At 43.8% G+C, this 20168-nt stretch overlaps 1 protein-coding gene across 2 annotated transcripts in view; it reads left to right on the plus strand.

Moving 5' to 3' along the window:
- STAT1 (signal transducer and activator of transcription 1) overlaps positions 1-17892 on the plus strand; it is a 38887-nt gene extending 20995 nt beyond the window's left edge. For both annotated transcript variants that reach the window (XM_040228909.1, XM_040228910.1), the window contains 13 exons: positions 602-631; positions 725-818; positions 2041-2082; positions 3342-3425; positions 4058-4156; positions 5222-5357; positions 6769-6818; positions 7521-7615; positions 8695-8840; positions 10342-10527; positions 11768-11843; positions 12721-12820; positions 16847-17892. In XM_040228909.1, coding sequence (XP_040084843.1) covers positions 602-631; positions 725-818; positions 2041-2082; positions 3342-3425; positions 4058-4156; positions 5222-5357; positions 6769-6818; positions 7521-7615; positions 8695-8840; positions 10342-10527; positions 11768-11843; positions 12721-12820; positions 16847-16861 — 1153 coding nt within the window. In that variant the 3' untranslated portion in view covers positions 16862-17892. The remainder of the gene's footprint in view (positions 1-601; positions 632-724; positions 819-2040; positions 2083-3341; positions 3426-4057; positions 4157-5221; positions 5358-6768; positions 6819-7520; positions 7616-8694; positions 8841-10341; positions 10528-11767; positions 11844-12720; positions 12821-16846) is intronic.
- The last annotated feature ends 2276 nt before the right edge of the window (positions 17893-20168 follow it).

Below are 20168 nucleotides of genomic sequence, written 5' to 3' on the forward strand. Positions count from 1 at the left end.
GTCCAGAATATGACAACATTATCGCTGAACTTATATGATTCTGGTCTCTCAAAATTTTAACCTCAGATTTAAAACTTGGCAGTTTCCCCAAATAATTGACTATTCAGGTACTTTCATGAAAGCATTAAAACTAATAAAGAGCAAAAATAAAACTTGAGCAGTCTCTTGGGAGGGTCCTCTGAGTTCTGTAGCCCAGAGCAGTGCTCTCTGCTCAGTCCCCAGGGCTTAGCTCATTGCCTCTTGCAGAGGGAGTAACTGCTCATAAGTTGTGATAACTCAGGCTTACATTCCTGAGGGTGTCTGTGCTCTCCTTACTCGTTAACTAGTTTCCTCCTCCCGGTGTGCTGTGTTGTCGGTGCTGCTAGCAGGATGTACAGAAGAGGAAAGGTGAGGCTCAGTTTACTTGCCCAAGGTCACCCAGCAAAACTTGGCAGTGCTGGTGTGGGTTAATTGAGGGACTGAGTGAATGATAGGGAAGAAAACCCATGGGTATAGATTTATTGGTTATTGATCTTATACTTTTGTATGTTTGTGAATGGGAATTTCACATTTTAAATACACATGTATGATTACATTGTTTTGTTTGTTTGTTTTCTTGCAGAGATGTGAATGAGAGAAATACAGTAAAAGGGTACGTTTTGCACTCTGGTTTGCTCTCTGCTTTGTTTATGCGTTGCTTTAACAGTTCCCAGCCTTGTAAGTATCCCTTGCCTGTGTTGTCTAGGTTTAGGAAGTTCAACATTCTGGGCACTCACACGAAGGTGATGAACATGGAAGAGTCCACCAACGGGAGTCTGGCGGCAGAATTCCGACACCTGGTAGGGAGACCCATCTCCCCCTTTTCTGCTGTGTCTGGCTTATCAGGACTTATTTGCAATGGACTGGCACTCTGTCCCATATGTGATGTAGAGGGAAGTCTCCCTGGGAGGAGACTTCTAGAGTTTGTGGCTGGTGACTTCAGCAGCACTCTGGGAATCTTGGCTCCTTCTCCTTATCCCAGGGCTCCTCACTCTCTCTTTCTGCCTCTCTCTCTCTCAGACATACCTTCTTTAGGGGGAAGTGAGCTCAGTAAAATATTCCATAAACCATTGTGCACACAAGCTCTCTGCGTGTGGTCCCTCGACGACCTCAGTGATCACTCACTCTAGACTCTTGGAATTTTCCTGAAGGTCGTTATTCCCCCACGTTCTGACTGGTGCTTCCCCCCCTCCAAGTGTGGCAGACCCCAGGGGTCTCTCCTGGGTCCCTTCATCACCATCTCCTTCCTGGGGTCTTGCCTGCAAACACTGTCTCGACTGCTTTATCTCCAGAGGAGTAGGCCCGGGCACCGGGCAGTGGAAACCAGCAGAGGAGTTTATACGGGTGGTGCCTTCTCCCCTCTCCCTGGAGATTTGGGGCTAGCAGGTATTCTGCAGATGTGTTGGTGCTGAGCCCTATGCACTTCTTGGCCTGGAACCTGCAGGGAGATTCAAGGCACCCTTTTTCTCACTGGCAGGCATCTCATAAGCCTGCAAACTCATGGTTAGGAAGCTGGACCTTAAGTAAGAGCCTTGGTGCAAACCAGGAGTCTGAGGGTGTCCAGAGCTGTTCCAGGGGCTCCGAGTTGCTTCCTTAAAACCTACATGACTGAAGACCTTTTCAAAGGATGGTCTGAGAGGCTTGAGACACTAGGCCAGTCTGGGAGATTCTCCTGAGGGAAGTAGAGGTGGGAGAAGCTGTGCCCAAAGCCTGGGGAGCATGGCACAGCTGGGGAAGGTGATGGGGATGGTTCAGGACAAGCTTGCCCAGGGGAGGGAGCAGCATTCCACTTCCCTGGCTCCTTCTGAACCCTGCGGTATTTGCAGGGTATCAGGACGCTGGGAAAAGGCACCCCCCCTCCACCTCATAAACCCCCACAAGGGTCACTTCACCTCCTGTTCTGCATCCTCAAAATATTTTCACCTCCTTCATTCTAAGTCCCCACTTCTTTTGATTTGTAGATGGAAGGAGCAACTTTGAGGATTACTATATAGCTATTTACTAAGATTTTTTTTTTTGTAGCAACTGAAAGAACAAAAAAATGCCGGTGCCAGAACTAATGAGGTAAGTCTTTCTCTGTCCTGACTGGTCTCTTAACTAGCAGCTCTGTCCGGTGAGCTTGGCTCCATGGCCCTGGGGGTCCCAGGTGGCCAGGGACAGCTCACAGAGGGCTGAGCAGTGGGAAGACCAGCAGGCGAGAGCAGCAGACAAGCTCTGGGGCGTGGTGCACATGTGGTAACAGTAGCACCACTCTGTGCTTGTGCTTTCTGGTTGTCAAGGGATTTTGCCCGTGAATTTTCTGGACCCTCACCAGCAGCCCAGCAGAATAGGTACAGTGGGTTAGTGTGTTACTCACATTTCACAGGTGAGGAAATTGGACCACAGGAAGTTTGCAAGAGTTAGCTAAGCGTGCACAGGGAGTAATTGTCAGAGCTGGAATCAGAGGCCAGCTTCATGACTGCCCTGCCAAAAACTGTGTGTGCCCTGTCCAGTGCCATTATCCTTCTGTCAGCCCCCTCGTCACAGCTTGTCCTTGAAGAGCTATGTTCATTCAGATATGAACCATGGGCAGAGGACAGAACGGCTGGAGTTGCTTTGGTTTGGTCGGGTTTTGTTCTTTGTGCCTGCATAGCACTCTGTCCTTCCCTACCACAACCAGCAGAGGGCGTGTGGAGCTGTGGGACAGGTGCCCGCCTGGGCCTGACCAGCCCTCATTTTTGGATCTTGACTGTCAGTAACCAGCTAGGGGCTTAATTTCCTCTCCCAGGAGCAGGAATGGAGTCACACCTCTCTGGTTCTAAGGTTGTTGTGAGGCTCACATTAGATAATGTGTATGAAGGCACTGGGAACACAATAATCTTTCTACCCAAACCAACCAAGGCACTTTATAACCTGCCAGGCTTATGCAAATCTGCTCTCCTGGTAGATAAACACACTTGGAACATGTGTACACTTTCCACCCCTTGTCAGCCTGAGGTGTGCAGCCCAGACCAGGCGGGTCCGTGGTGGGCAGAGGGGACTGAGGGCCGGGAAGCCTTAGGTTGTGAATAAACTCATTAGAGGTTGCTATTTCCCTATCGACATTTTTTTCCCCTTGATCCATAACCCTTGCCAGAATATTAGAAATCTGGTCTTTGAGAGAACACTGAGATACTTGGGATAATTAAATCTGGGATAGATTATTAAAAGCTAGAATCTTCTAAATTGTGCCTGATTGAGTTCATGCTTTCTGGAGCTTGTTAAAATGCTTAGTAGTTTCTTGCTAATTGCAGGATCAGTGAACGAATCACTGTATTTGTTTTTTTCCCGTTTTCTTTTTCAAGGGTCCTCTCATCGTCACTGAAGAGCTTCACTCTCTTAGTTTTGAAACCCAGTTGTGCCAGCCTGGTTTGGTCATTGACCTGGAGGTAGGACTTACATGTCCCAGAAATGGGAAACTTTATTTTTACTTTAAACTGATGCATGTATTTTTATTTTAGACATACTTATCTGATTGTTAAAAAAAAGACTGCTGTTTTCAGCCATTGCTGTCTCAATGCTAATTTCATGGTTCAGTCTGCCAGAGATCTAGGTTAACCTTTGTTTGAAGCGAAAGTTGGTCAGTTGTGTCCTAATCTTTGCGACCCCATGGACTGTACAGTCCGTGGAATTCTCCAGGCCAGGAAACTGGAGTGGGTAGCCTTTCCCTTCTCCAGGGGATCTTCCCAACCTAGGGATCGAACCCAGGTCTCCCACATTGCAGGTGGATTTTTTTACCAGCTGAGCCACAAGGGACGCTCCAGTAAGCCAGATGTTCCAGTTGAGATGTCCTGTGTTAATTTTTTTATATGAAGCTTTGACCTTTATTTCTTAATTGAAAATATATGTCAAAGATAAATTCAACTAAAAACCAAAGACTGTACCTTTACATTCTTAATTTTCAAGAATAAAATATATGCAAATGTACATAGGATTCCTTGTTAGTCTGTGAGGCTGCATAGTGGTCTGCAGGTACTGTTTCTGGGATTCCGAGGATTTCAAGGTCTTTGTCATCTTGTAGACGACCTCTCTACCCGTCGTGGTGATCTCCAATGTCAGTCAGCTCCCGAGTGGCTGGGCCTCTATCCTGTGGTACAACATGCTGGTAGCAGAACCCCGGGTAAGGAAAACACATCTACTTTCATACCAGGGTTTAAAAAGCCCCCCCTGCTCTAGTTCTGCATATTTGAAAGAGCCTGTATGGGCCAGATGTTGGGGGAAAAGTGGCACAACTCAACTCATTGCTAAGGAGCTGAGTAATTCTGGAATAGCGAAGCATTCCAAAAGCATGTGTATGTACTAGAAATTAAAAATTATGATTTTCCTTCCATGTAAATAAGCTTGGGCAACAGATGATTTTGTGTTATGTTTTTTTAAAAATGTGTACACTTGCTAAACAAGTAGGCTCTGTTCTTAAGAATGCAGATACTCATGGTCAATTAGTTACAATTGATTCCAGTTATTCACTGTACTTAGGTTCTTTGAAGTCACTGTGAACACTGATTTAGTGGATACTGAATCACTGTGCCTAAGGGAAATATGGGTTCCCGTCAGCCTCTGGCAAAACCCTTGCATCTGCAGATCAATACATCACCTTGTTTTGTTCAAAGATCCCTTATCTAACATACTTGTTGATTCATTAACATCGAACTCATGGCAAACAGCTTTATAACTCAGTCTGAACAAAACTTATATATCATGTGCATTTGCTCCTTAAGGCATTTAGGAACACTAGACAGCACTTCAGCTCGCCTTTGAGGGGCTTATTTAAAAATGAAATCACCAGCAAAAAAACCTACAGAAATGCAAAGACCACAGCATTAAACAGATCTCAAAGAAGACACTTGGGTGTAGTGTGAGAGCCGAAACAGGAAGGCAGAGCATAGCTTTGTTTGACTTCAACCGGAAACATACATGTTTGGTGACTCAAAGTTTTCACGGCTCTGTGCCTGGGTATGTCCACAAATGAGTGCCAAAGTGCCACGAATATTGATTTGGGAGTTAAATTTTAGTGAGTAGATAAATGCACAGATATGAGTCTGCAAATAGAACTATTTCTCTTCTGCTGTGAAAATATGTGTGTCATAGACTAGAACTAAACTTTGGCACAGATCCGTGTTTCAATGCTGAGCTTGTGACTGGTGACTCATCAGTGGCTTTTAGCTTCTCGGTGTTTTCTCTCTAGAATCTGTCCTTCTTCCTGAACCCACCTTGTGCACGATGGTCTCAGCTTTCAGAGGTGCTGAGCTGGCAGTTTTCTTCTGTCACCAAAAGAGGTCTCAATGTGGACCAGCTGAACATGCTGGGGGAGAAACTTCTTGGTATGAGCATATTCACTTTTTATGTGACCAACAGTCAGAATTCATAAAAAATATCTTGACTTCTCCTTTCCCCACTTTGCTCTTCATCTTCAAGGCAGGAGAGTGTTACAAATCTATTGGCTTTTCCAGCTGCCATTTATTATAGCTAAGTGAGAGAGATGCCTCACTTTAGAAGGAGATGCTGACTTGATAGAAGATTTAAATGAATCATTTTCTCATTATCTCATATTAACATTTCTGAGCAAGGCTCCTAAGGGAAAGATTTCTGAGTTATGTAAAATATATTAGTTGTGGCTAAAATAAATTCTTGGAGAAAGGTGAAGTCTGAGAAAGATGAAGTCTGATTAACCTTGGGGAGAAAAAAGTAAGCCCCCAATATTGGAAGAATCAGGCCCTGGGGCCACCTACCCACCAGCACACACCCAGGTCTCTTATGTCAGGTGGCCCAAATGGGAGGAGACACTGTCCACATCAGGGGACACCCATGATCAGCACCGCCTGATGGGCAGGGTCCAGACCAAGATAAGAGAATTCCCTTTCAGTAGCTAATGTCATGGATTTATTAGTCTTCTACACTAAGCAAATCTAAGACCCACCAGTCTCGAGGTCAGATCTTCAATGAATGGGAATATCTGAACTATTTATTTTTAAATCCACAGATGGCTTTTTTCCCAGATTTGCTTTCTGTACAGCAGAGCTGCATGTCCTGCAGGCATCAGTAGACTTTTCCTAAACTGGATAGCTCTCCACAGTGTCCTCTCTTGGGCATGTGGCTGTCACAGTGGGGGTCTTGTGCAATTTAGTAAGAAGTAAGGAGTCGCCTTATTCCATTCCCTTGTTTGCTGAGAGTTTAGACAGATACCCTTCCTGCCTGTAATGGCTTATCTGTGATTCTCTGTGAAGAGCGGTGTCAGTCTCCCCACTTTTCATGGCTCAGCCGCTTTGGTTTGTGTAGATGGTGACCCCTAGTCTTCCTTCCCCTTTCATTTCTCTCACTTGCCTTTTGATTGGCCTCCCTGAGCCTGTGTCCTATTTGGAGGAGGGCTGAGAGAAATACCTAATTAATATCTAAAAGAAGCTTATAAAGTTGTGTCAGTTAAATCGATCACCTGCAAGTGATTCTTGGTCTTAGTTTGCACTTGAAAAAAACTCTGCAGGGTCACTGGGAGAGGAGCCTGGTAAGGAAGGAGAGGGAGGAATGGCAAGTGACATTGCACAGGGAGGCACCACCCTAGGCTTCTCCAGAAAGCACGGGCAGTTAGTGTTAGTGATCTGAGACTACTGACCGTGTACATACACCCTGCCTTGGTTGAGTGTTGGCTCTTTGAGAGCAAATACAAGAGCCATCAGCCCAGCCAGAGCTTCAGAATTGATTCCCAGTTCCTGAAAAACTTTGTTTTTATTTGTTTAGGCCCCAACGCCGGCCCCGATGGTCTGATTCCATGGACTAGGTTCTGTAAGGTGGGTGCTGTCTCGGATTTACACTCTGAGTGCTTTCTGCTCTCTGTAGGGTTCTTGGATTTCTCAACACGGTGCTGGCTGTGCCATGCTTGCTTTGGCAGGTTCCTCTAGCCCACGGAACCCCTAGGACAAGTTGTTTACTTTCCTTCAGCGCGAAGGTTAGGCTCCAAGTGTGAGTCTGACAGGAAGCACCTGTCTGTATGATAACATTCTCTCACATCCGAAATGAGTCCTCTGTTTGCTCACACTGGGCCCTGGCTTGGCAGCATGTTAGCCCCATCCGTGAGTAACGTGTGCTCTGTGCCGGCGTGGACAGCCCGTGGGCCAGATGACTGTCCCCGAGCCTACTCAAGCAGGGGCCCAATTCAGGGGGGTGATAATCAGACCCTACAAGGGTCACCAGACAGTGCTGACAAGCTCGAGCTACGGGAGTTCAGCAGTGGGAAGCCACTGTGATCACCCGAGAGGTCATGCCCTGGCTGGGTCACTAACGTTTGGAGAGGGAAGCAGAGTCTGGCTCAGGAAGTGGAGAACTGGGTGTCTGAAAGCCGATAAGAAGGGGAGGGACAGCTCTGTAGGAGACAATGCTAACTTTGGCAGCTGGGCAGTCTTTGCAAACTAAATCTGAGGGTAGGAGGAGACAGGAGAAGTCAGAGTTTGGGATTTCTTGGTTTCTAATGTGTGCATCTATTTACTTGGCAGGAAAATATAAATGATAAAAATTTTCCGTTCTGGCTTTGGATCGAAAGCATCCTTGAACTCATTAAAAAACACCTGCTTGCTCTCTGGAATGACGGGTAAGGGCCACAGATAGATGTATTTTTGAAGCATATGTTGAGTACAGCCTCCGTTACTGCAAGGCTGAGATAGTCCTGACCAAGACAGACTTCATTATTTGGCGAGACTTGTGAGCATCCCACTGAAACAGATGCTTACAGGCTGTCCCTTCAGGGATTCATTAGTGGGCCCGCATAAGATTAAACTTATACTTCCATAATAAATGTATATGCATTTTTAAATTAATTAATTTTTTATTGAAGGATAATTGCTTTACAGAATTCTGTTTTCTGTCAAACCTCAACATGAATCAGCCATGGGTACACACATATCCCCATTTTCAAAGCTGAGTTTAAAAACCCTGAGTGCCATGCATGCGTTCATTGTACAAAAATTTCTTGAGCATCTTTTTTGTTGCCTCCCAGTAAGGAAGAAAAAGCTGTTTTTAACACAGTAAGTTTAAAATGTTAGTCGCTCAGTTGTGTCCAACTCTTTATGACCCCATAGACTATAGCGCACCAGACTCCTCTGTCCTTGGTGTTTCCCAGGCAAGAATACTGGAGTGGGTTGTTATTCCCTCCTCCAGGGGGTCTTTTTGACCCAGGGATCGAACGTGCATCTTCTCCATTGCAGGCAGTTCTTTACCAACTGAGCCACCAGGGAAGCCCAACTCAGTAAATTGTTTCTAATTTATTCCCAGGGTCAGTTGAGATTTCAGCAAAGACTTTAACTTGGTCAGAAGTTAAGAATATGAAAATGGATTGTCTGAGCTTTCCTTTTCACTGTAAAAGATAAATAAATTCAGACATTTTCAATCACCAAGTGAAAATGAAAGGCTCATTACTCCAGAAAGTATTTATTGATCATCTATTGGCATCAGGTTAATCAGGTTTTGGGGGAGTTAAGCATATATATGTATGACTGAAATGATTCCTGAAGTGTCAGTGAAATAGATTTTAAAGCATCTAAAATAGTCAATACATTTTTATCCTGTGTTCTCTTGTCACGTTGTAGTCATCTTGGTTGGTAAGTGAGCAGGAAAATTATAGGGTCATGACCGAACCTCAGAGTGCCTCCATTGATCCCTTTCCGCATCCAGGTGTATCGTGGGCTTTATTAGCAAGGAGCGAGAGCGAGCCCTGCTGAAGGACCAACAGCCCGGGACGTTCCTGCTGCGCTTCAGCGAGAGCTGCCGGGAAGGGGCGATCACATTCACGTGGGTGGAGCGGTCCCAGAATGGAGGCGGTAAGCCAGGGTTCCTGCACACACCCCCATTCGACCCACAGGTGCAAGCCCTTCCTCTACTGCAGATCAGCTCGTACAAATAATGAGCTTGTGACATAAAATTGCAGCTGTACCCCACCCCAGTTGAGCTTCCCTAATAGGATTTATTGCATACCCAAGAATTTGTGGGACTCTTTGCCTGGAACCTGTTGTGCACATAATGGTTGTTTAAAAGACAAGGTCACATTCTTTCTTCTTGTTCAGGTTTGATACCTGTAGGTAAAGAGTGTGAGTCACTATGACTGGCAGCTGGTTGCTGGGAGGAAACCCATCGTGTGCAGGCATCAACTCCCAGAACCACCGAGGGGAATCATGTGGATGTGCTAGGGTGAGGGCTGGTGGTTTGAGGGGGTCCCAGGACTGGTTCTCCACCCTGCCTTCAGACAGAGCAGGTGCACGTTTATCTGGGCTCTATCTTGGGTTTCTATCTGATGCAGTACATCCATGGCAAAACAGTTTCGAAAACCCAAGTATACAAAACAGGTTTCTGGGGAATCAGAAACACGTTTCGGTGGAGATGAAAAAAGGTTAAAGGCAAACTGGTGACTTTTCCCCGTTACTTCTAGTTTGCTCTGTTTGAAGGATTGGAGGGAAAACTGAACTATTCCAGTAACTTCTGCTTTCAGTTAGAAGATGCGATAAGATGGGATGCTTTTCTAGTTGTATTTATTTTTTCTTCTGGTGAAAAACAAGAGAGCTGGGATTAGAGCCCAGGGAGGGAGGACAGTAATGGCACAGCCTGCCTTTTCTGCTTCTCCCCTGGTTGTTCTTTCTGGAACTTGCAGAGAGATGGAGCTAGCAAAGCAGGCAGAGATACGCACCACTGACAACTGGGCAGTCTTAGCAGGGCAGCACCAGCTTTGGTCTGAAGTTCAGGAGCAGAGTCCCTAAAGCACCTGACCTCTGGAATATGAGCCCCAAAGTGAGATCCTGAATCAGTTAGGAAGCAGAAGTTCAGTGAAGTCTGGAACTAAGACCAGGAGCAAATTAAAGTTTGGGTGATTTTGCATTCAGAATTATAGAAAAGGATAGCATAGAGTCCATTTTTCGTTGGTTTAAAAAGTTTTTCTTGTATTGTCATCGTTTATTTTCATTCTTCAATATGAAATGAAGTGAGCTTTTCTGTTAACCTAATCTGTGGCTTGAGCCAAGAAGACCCAAGTGGTAATTAGTTATTTTATAGGTGTCTAATAAAGTTTTCTTGGCTAGACTTACAAGTCTAAGTAAATAATGACAAATGCAATGTTGTTGAGACTGATGATGGCCTTTGTTTTTCCTGTCTTAATGAAAGGATAATAATTTATTTAGAAATGAATCAGTTATACACGCTGTGATGAAACTCCTAAATTATGTTTAGTTCTTACCAGGTTCTGTTAAATCCATAAACTCTGTAGTGTTTTGTCTCTTTCCTCTGTTGTTCTGGGCTATTCCATGGGACTCACTTTGCTTTTCTGCCTTTTAGAACCTTACTTCCATGCGGTTGAACCCTACACAAAGAAAGAACTTTCTGCGGTTACTTTTCCTGACATTATTCGCAATTATAAAGTCATGGCTGCTGAAAATATTCCAGAGAATCCCCTGAAGTTTCTGTATCCAAATATTGATAAAGACCATGCCTTTGGAAAATACTACTCCAGGCCAAAGGAAGGTAAGTGGGGAGAGTGCACAGGAGTTGCCTGCTGAGTCATAGCACAGCCTAGTTTTTGCCATGGTTATGTTCTCCCTTCATCCTGTCCAGAGGTTTTCAGACAGGCTTTAATCCCACTCCTCCACACTGCCCTTGCCTTCTTGTAAGTATAGGGCACCGGCATAAACTCTACCAGCCCATCCCTTCCTTTTGAATTGGTGAGAGCAGCCCTTCAAAACATAGTACAGCTGACACATGATACATTGTTTGGCCTGATACAGAGAGTTAGAAAGGAGCAAATGATTTTTGATTTCAGGGGTGTTGGAAAAGTCCATTTCTGGTCTTCTGTGTTTGTTACATTTTTTACTTTTTCTGAGAGGAAGGGATAAAAGGACCTTTTGATGGTCACCTGATTTATGTCGGCCCATGCCTGAAATTGAGGAGGCGGAGGCCTAGTTGAAGAGCAGTGGTCCCTGCACGGTGACCCAGTAAGCTACTAGGTCTCCTCACTGAGAGCAGGTCTGGACTCGGCACACATGTCTTCCACTGCTCAGTCTTCCCTCAGCCGTACTTGAGGAAGGGGACATTAGACTTCCTGCTTTAGAACATGCCAACAGAGTTAATGGTTTTTCAGGCTCACTTATTTCAGTATTAACACAATTACTTGGGGAGAAGATGCCCCCAGCTCACTTTGACTAATGTGTCTATGACACCAGCCAGGCCAGGACCATAAACCAGATACAACTTCTGTAGGACTTCGGGCCTTGGAAAGAAAAGCCTCTCCCATATTGTCTATGTTCAGCACAGAAGAACGTACCTCCCCATTTCTTCTCATTGTTTCTGCATCCATACCACAATTTCAGGTGACCCAGGCAGGGAATCTTACCTCACTGCCAAGGAAAGCAAATCCAGTCTTGATCAAAGAAAAAGTTGATTGTTCTTTTTCTTGAATTTATTTTTGGCTGTGCTGGGTCTTTGCTGCTGCTCAAGCTTTTCTCCAGTTGCAGTGCATGGTCGTCTCATTGTGGTGGCTTCTCTTTTTGCATAGCATGGGCTCTAGGGTGCACGGGCTCAGTAGTTGCGGCTCTCAGGCTCTAGAGCACAGGCTCATTAGTTGTGGCGCATGGGCTTAGTTGCTCCTCACCATGTGGGATCCTCCTGGTTCAGGGGTCTTTACCACTGAGCCAGCAGGGACGTCCCCATTGATTGTTCTTGTGTGATATCTGCTAATGGGAAGTGTCCACGATGTGTTTGCTTCTAGCCCCAGAGCCTATGGAACTTGATGGCCCTAAAGGAACAGGATACATCAAGACTGAATTGATTTCTGTGTCTGAAGTGTAAGTGAACACAGAAGAGTGACATGTTTAAAATCCTCAAACAAGCCCCCTGTCCTGCCTGGGGCCTGTTGAAGATGCTTGTTCTTTGCTTTTCCATTGTCATTGCTGCTGGCATCATCACAGTTGGACTTGTTGGAGAGATCCTAATTAGAGATCCTTGTGTCACTCCCTGTCAGCGTTTCACTGCCTTTATTAAAAAAAAAAACAAGCCCCAAACAAGGTTGTATTTAAGGTATATAAGTTCTCCCCAAACTGATATTTGAAAGAGTGTAAATAAAATGAACAAAAATTGATGAGAGTGGGAAAGCAGTTTTTTTTAATGTAGAAAAGGCCAAAGTAATGAGATACCTTTTTTTTTGTCCGCTTGCTTTTATTTTGTTGTTTCATTTTGTAAAAGGTAGAAAAAATTTTGGAAAAGTCATTGTCAGTTATTTGGCCTGCAGCACTGTCTTGGGGTGAATGGATGTAGCCTTCATGTAAAAACCCTCGGGAGCAGCTTTATCTGCATACAAACCTCAAGGTAGGGATGAGGGACTCCCCAGACATTTCCTCTGGCGCTTCTTGGGCCAGGGTAGACAACACGCTGCACACGCTCGCACCCAGGTTTACCCAGGCGGAAGCGGTGCAGGACCCAGACTGGCTATTTCTCGCTCACATATCCAGAGTCCAACGTGCTTCATGAGGGGCCGGGCTGGGGACATGAACCTCTTGAGATCCTTGCTTTTTCAAATGTATCTTACAAGTGCACACATTTCTCTTGAAATAAAAAACTAAAGCGCTGATTCCGTCACAGGCCAGAGATGAAATGGCCAAGCTGGTGGGACTGCTTTCACAATTTCGATGTCAACATTTCCTGTTTCTTTCTCCCCCATTTTAGTCACCCTTCTCGACTTCAGACCACAGACAACCTTCTTCCCATGTCTCCTGAGGAGTTTGATGAGGTGTCTCGGATGGTGGGCTCCGTAGAATTCGATATGGTGAGTACCATCACGCAGGGACGTTCTCAGTGTTGGCTCTCCGAGGCCAGGAAGGCACTTGGCCAACCCTGGGCCTGTCTGTGAGCTCTCGGAAGGGGCCCAGAAGGATGTTTTCTAGATAAGCTGTGACAACTTGGAGCCTGCTGTGTTTAAACAAGCTACATTGTCACCAAGATCTTTATTTCTGGAATTCTGCACCTTCCCCCAAATAATATTTCAAACATTTAAAAATTCACCCTCTGCCTTTTAAAGTTATCCATGTAGAAATCTCATATATAAAGGAACTAAGATTTTCCTGATAAGAAAATGTTTTCCTTTGGCCTGTTGTTTCAGCCCTGTGTCTGAGTGAAGAGGTGTTATTTTTAGGAAGGGAGGAGACTAATGCTTGGTAGTTGCAATCTTTGTAGAGACTTAGTGAGCCACAAAGAAACACTTTCACCTGCTTTATGTTTGAGAGCTAACTTGTGCCGCTCACACCTGGAGCTGTGAAGGGCTTGTCAAGAACAGAAAGTTCAAGGAATGAAATACAGTCATGAATACTGTAAATGAAATTCTGTCATGACTGTCAGTGTAAGGATAAGAACCGGGCTGTCCACCAAAAGAGATTCTTTCTTTGGGAGAATGTTTTTCAGAGTGTCAGAGTATTGCCTGCCTGAAATCTGAAATCTTTCCTCTTAAAAATTTTATTTTTTAATTGGCTGGATGTTTTCTGATGCTGTTTAATTTTAAGCTCTTTTCCACATGAAGCTATTCCAGTTCATTTTTTAAAATTTTCTTAATTAAAAAAAAATCTCTCTGAGTCATCCCCAGTCTGTCTTTATCGCTGTGTGCCTTTATCGCTGTGTGCCCGGGCCAGGGGTGGGGGGTTTGGGGGGTGGTGAGGGGGAGGGTGGTCCTGGCACAGACTGCATTAAGCGGAGGAGGGAGCAGATGCTGGTTGAGAGGGCGCCATCTTTCGACGTTCAGGGTCACACACCCTTGAGTTCAGGGAATGCATTTGTGTGTCATCAGTAGTATCTGTTTAGTTTCTGGCATGTAACCTTATCCTTTTCCCTCACCTGCACAAGTACGGGCTAAAATCTTCAGAGACTGTGCTTTCTTACACCCTCCTGATTGTTGAGGCTGAAAAAAAATTACTTGGAAAAATGCTTAGGTAGTGTAATAGCAAAATAGTTCTATTGGCAAGTGAAAAATGAAACTTTTACATGTATAAGGTTGCATTCTCTGTTGGAATGTAGCTCCCCACTCTGCTCTGAAGTGCTCTGTGAGCCCAGCACAAAACTGGAATAACTGTAAAGCCCTGTTCAAAATTGTAAGACCAATGGACAGAACCCAACAACCGTGTGTTTGTTTGTTGTTCCCGAGCAGGTTGCATCATCATCACTATTAATAGGTGACACTTGTTAAGCTCTTAAACTGTGTACCGGGCATGCTACTGGTAGTAACTTAGTCCTCACACCGATCTTCTGACTTAGATATTATTATTTTTCCCATTTTACAGATGTAGACAAAAAATTTTTCCAAAATTAACAAATTTGCCTAAGATCAGGTAGTCAGTAAATGAGGGAATGAATATTTGAATCCCCCTGGGCTGCCTCTGGACTGCATGTTCTTGTCTACTCTCCTGAGACCCCCTCAGAAAGCTCATCTCTGATTCATTTAAAACCTTCACCCCAGGGAAGCTGTTTGCACTTGACACTGTGTGCTATTCTGGTTTATTAAGATGAAGGCAGCATAACCTTTGGGGGAGAGGCTTGTGTTTGTTATTTGGAAATCTGAACTCCACCTCTGTCACACCATTATCCCCTGTGACCTTGAGAAAATAAGATGGATTAGTCCCCTCCATCTGTGCATGCAGCATGACTGCTTTCTCTGTGCTTCTCTGTGCCCTGGGAATAATAACAGTGGGAGCTATTTACTTTAAATAAATACTAGGAAATGGCTTTATGGCTCTGGATCCCCTCTTCCCCTGCCCAGGAGCCATCCATTCTATTCCAGGTGATTTTATTCATTTCATTTGTAGAATAAAATCTATTTTTGCACATACGCACACATACAAATCTCCGGATTAAACCCATGGAAGATTTAAGAGCTAAAACAGGCTCTAATATGGGCACAGCACTGGTGAGACAAAGTTGGATTCTGTCTCCAACTTGGCTGGACTCCACCTTGTCTGTCCCAAGTTGTCCTCCACCATGGCCCGATTTCCTTCTAGCGTCCAGTCTTGGAGTTAGGGCGTATGCTCTGAAATAGACCTTTCATGGAGCTGGCTGGTGTTTGGGTGTGTCTAGGGGTTGTCTCTCTGGAGCAGCAGGCACTGGAGCTGACGCCTGGTGCCGCTCCGGAGCCGGAGGACTGCAGCCTCCTGAGACAGAGCACCAGTGTTCTCTTCAGCCTGACTGCAGTATTTGTTTAGTCTGGCTTTCCTGTACAGTAAACTTTTTCCGTCAGAAAACGGAAAAGAGAGAACCAGGCTCCTCTCCTAGAGGCCTTTGGGCAGTGCTGATATTGGTAGGAATTTTTATTAATTGTCTGCTATTTTTCATCGACTATACTAAGCATTCTTCTGGGCTTCCCTGGTGGCTCAGATGGTAAAGAATCTACCTGCAATGCAACAGATCCTGGTTTGATACCTGGGTTGGGAAGATTCCCTGGAGAAGGGATAGACTACCCATGCCAGTATTCTTGGGCTTTCCTGGTGACTCAGCTGGTAAAGAATCCGCCAACAAAGCGGGAGACGGGTTCGATCCCTGGGTTGGGAAGATCCCCTGGAGGAGGACATGGCAACCCACTCCAGTATTCTTGCCTGGAGAATCCCCATGGACAGAGGAGCCTGGTGGGCTACAGCTCATGGGATTACAGAGTCAGACATGACTAAGCACATAGCACATGCCAAGTATTCTACATATGCTGTATAATTTAACCTTTTCAACAACAAGTCTGTTAGGGACTGTTTGTCTCCTTCAAATAGATGAGGAGCTTGGGATTTAGAGGTTAAGGAACATGGCTTGATCACACAGCTAGTAAGACACAGTAACAGGATTTGAATCCTTGTTCACTTGCTTTCTCTGTCTCTCCGAAGATCACCATCTACATATTTTCACTCTTAGCCAGACTGAAATAGGGGCAAAACCTTCATTGTGCTTTTCTATCCAAAATATTTTTCTAGGAACCCACTATGTACCACCCACTATTGACTGCTTGGGATTAAAAAAGGACTCAGTTTTCAAGAGGCATGTAGTCTAGAGCTGTGTTGCCGTTGGTGTTTTGTGGGGGGTGAATGATTCCCTGGGTGGGGCTGTCCTGTGCATTGCCGAATGGATAGCATCCGTGGCCTCTCCTCACTAGATGCCAGTAGCCTGCACCCCCACACCCAGTCATGCCAGTGCAGAATGTCTCCAGGTGTTGCTGGAGGACAGAATCACCCCTGGTTGAGAGCACCTGGAATAAGGGGAGGGCCCAGCTTAGATATGAGGGGGGATGTTTGTTTCAGGCTGTGTACTGTGGATGAGCAGTTCTGGGTCTACGAACAGCCCTATTGGAGGCACCCGGGCCGGAGGCATGGCTGGAGGAGTTCCTAAGCCTTCTGCTTGTCTAGCCAGTACCTGAAACTCCTTCATCTGTTATTCCTACTGAGTGGCCTTTAAGGAAAATTCGTCATTTTCCCCAGGTCCGTCTCTCCCTCTGGCGTGCAGCTCAGCACTGCCTCACCCTTGTTTTGCATGAGCAGATTTGCCACATTGCTCAGTCCCCAGACTTGCCCAACAGCAGAAAGCTTTATACAGCCTGGATGAATTGACAGAATTAAGCCAGTAGGCTGCAGAGTAATAATCCATCAGCTTAGGTGGTATAAAAGGTCTCAATTAGGCTAGGAAGACGGATGGCACATGCTGCAGGCCCTCTAATCCCATGGTGGTTTTTTGCTGGGGGATGTCTTTCTACTGTAGGACACATAAGGAATGTTAGCTATGAGTCTGCGTTTTACAGGACCAGTGTAGTAATGTCACTACATTTTCTGTCTTACAGATGAATGCGGTCTAGAGCATGAATTTTCTCTTCTCTGGAGACATTTTTCCTTCCCACCTGTGATTCCCTTCTGCTACTGTGTTCCTTCACATCCTGTGTTTCTAGGGAAACTAAAGAAAGGCCAAGAGATTTGCTGCAACCTGTTGATAGCAAGTGGATTTTTCCCTAATTCAGAAACATCTGTTACTCTGAAGGGCTTCATGCATCTTATTGAAGGTAAAATTGAAAGGCCTTCTCCACATAGAGGCTTTTACAAATGCAAAACATCCTGGTACACCAAAATCATCAGGACTAGAATGAGAGTACTTTAGGAAACGTGAGACATTGAGCAGCATGTAGCAGAAGCTATGCATAGTCAGGGCCCGACTATTACAGGTGGTTGGATAGATCATATGGTTATTCTTATTTGTTCTGCTTTACATATAGCCTCAAGTTTGCCAGTGGCTTGCCTGTGAAATAGTACAAAGCTGTCCTGTATCTGGGCAGAGGATAAAAGTTATGTGTGTTATTATATTTTCCACACTGGCCATTGAAAACTAGAGAAAGATTCTCTCTCTCGGAAGAATTAGCTTTTATTACGGCTTTATGATGCTGGCTAATATCAACAGAAGGAAGTAAACTTTCCAAATTCATGAGTAATATCTTCCGTTTCAGCTTTAATACCAAAGTTGAATATATTCTGCCTTCATCATGAAATTGAAGTTAGTGAATCAAACTGTCTTCACAGTTCTATCAAGGTAGCCAAACTATTAACAGCTCTCTTAAGGCAAATCCTATTATTTTTTCAAAAAGTTGAAATTAATTGTAGATGTCAACAAACTCAGAAATTTAATGCATGTTTCGTAAGTGAGTTCACTTGTCTTTATTGTTTAGTCAAAATTTTCAAATCGAGAAGAAAAAATAGTAACTGACAAATCATTAAGAAGTGGAGATTATGAGAATCCAATAATTTGAAAACTCATCCTGTGTAACTGCATTGAGAATTGCGTAATTTTCACTGGCAAATGTGTTTCTCTCACAAATACATTACAGATGGTTCCACACTCTCTCTTGTGCTTTTTCTAGACCTGTTTTGGACTGCATGATGTTTTGTGAAGTGTTGTGTTGCTGACCTTGCCCCTTCCCTAGCACTGACATACACAAAAGTGGTTTAGGGAGTGGGTTTGATAGAGGTCTTCTAGATAACTTTCACAAACAGCTGTCTGCAGCTGAATCATATTTTTCTGCTATTGCCATCACAATCATATTTTTATGTAAATACTGTATTTTTCTGGTAGGGATAAAGTTTTCTTGAGGTCTATTTTAAAGTCAAAGCTAAAATATGTGTATTACATTAAATATAATAGGCACATGGTACTTCCTTTTATTAAACACAAATTAAAACCTCCTCTCAGTTTTTACATAAGATGATTGACATGAACCTGACTGAGTTTGCATTGACTTTTTAAATTAAAATGATAAAGGAACAAAGACGACAGCAGTTTTTTAAAAAGGTGTTTCTAATTCATGCTATTTAGCTATTTGGTATATTTTTGCCCTCTAAAAATGCTTCAGCATAGTTTCATTTTTCTGCACGTCCAGAGATCTTTACTTTTTGAAGTATTAAACTTATAGCCTGTTATAAATAATATTTGGTGTAAAGATTTTAAACGTTCCTGGCATTGTGTATAGGTTTGATGTTTTTCTCATCTTATGTTTTAACATAAAAATGTCACTCCTTATTTTTAAATAAGATCAATATCGTTTTCCTAAGTGTTGCCTTCTCTTACCCTGATTAAGGTAGGTGAGTGGAGGAGATGAGAGAAGAAACATTACTGAGAGAAGTCATAAAGAGTACCATAAATAAACAAATGAAAATCCTTTGGTCTTGGTGACCACCAGAGCTGCCTCCAAGTGCAGAAATAATTTGGTACTTTAAAATGAATTTCAATACTGCTATAATGTGTTTTTAATTTTATAATACATGTAAAATGTGACTGTTGTCTCCATAGCAGCATCTAAAACCTACACCTCCTTGATGAGGTGAGATATTACTTCCTGAGAAGTTACTGCACCCACACAAAAAGCTGCCTTTTTTTTTTTTTTCTCCAAAGATGCTCTAAGCCAGAAAGCTGTGACCCTCTTATAAGGCATTGAGTGCTGGGGGAAAAAATAGTATAATAGAAGAATCACTAGGTTAAACCTAGACGTAAATTGGCAGGTTAGATTCAACCGTTTGAGCTAACAGGGAATGGTGGTATAAGCTTGAATTCTGGCCTCATAGCAAATATGACCATTCTCATCTCCCTGTCTGAAGTACTTATATCTAGGAAATATCAAGTTTTTTCATAACAAACATCAAGAGTGTATTTCTCCGGGGAATGAAGTACAACAGATAAATGCCCTGCCTAGCTGGTTATGTTTGTATTTCTATGTATTTGATCATTGTAAGAAGTCACTGAGTAGATCCTGGTAAAGGGATGTTTGTGTGTTTTAAGAGTATTTCTGGTATGGTGTTTTATAAGCACAGAACCTTTATGTACCACTTAGGACAAATTTCTCCCTTTTCAGGAAAGTATTTTCTGAAGTGGCAGTAAGTAGCATTAAATGATGGAAGTCTATTTGTTGTCTGTAAGCTGAAATGGAATATTAAGTCTCAATTGAACAAAGCACTCCTTTCACATCTGACTATCCCAAGAAAAAACCAGAAATGGTTTTGAAAGTTCTGGTACTTTCGGGTGCTGTGCCCAGAGTAAGGGGTGTTTACTTGAGTAGCTTCTGCTTAGTAAGATTCATTTATTAGTTCACCAGATATATGTTGAGCACCTGCTATGGGCTAGGCACTATACTAGATGTTTGGGAAACTAAGTTGGCAAAGTAAGACACACAAAGATCTCTGGTTTTGTGGAACTTAAGATGGTCTGAGATACTGGATCGTATGTCTAGTACAAACATCTTACCTATTAAAACTTAAGCTTTTGTGAAGCAAACATAGCCAAAAGCTATGAATAATTTAAAGGTTATACAAAAATATACATAATTTCAAAGTAATGGCATTCATCCAAGAAAGGGTGAGTAGAGATTTTGGATGTCTCTTCCAATTGTAAAATGTCAGTAATATAGATAACTGTTTGACTGCTATAGCAAAGCAGATTACTTTGTGACAACTTTGATTGTTGAAAATGGATAGCCATGGCATTTGTGGTGTTTATGTACCTTCTCTGTGGTTAGAAGACCATGTGACCCTGAACCAGGGTTTTCTGGCTCTGGGAGTGAATGCCATTCCATACATGCATGGACCAGGTGGGGGCTGCCACTACCAGCTGGTCCTGCTTAGACTCCA

Source organism: Oryx dammah, unplaced genomic scaffold (genome assembly GCF_014754425.2).
Source record: "Oryx dammah isolate SB20612 unplaced genomic scaffold, SCBI_Odam_1.1 HiC_scaffold_27, whole genome shotgun sequence".
NCBI lineage: Eukaryota > Metazoa > Chordata > Mammalia > Artiodactyla > Bovidae > Oryx > Oryx dammah.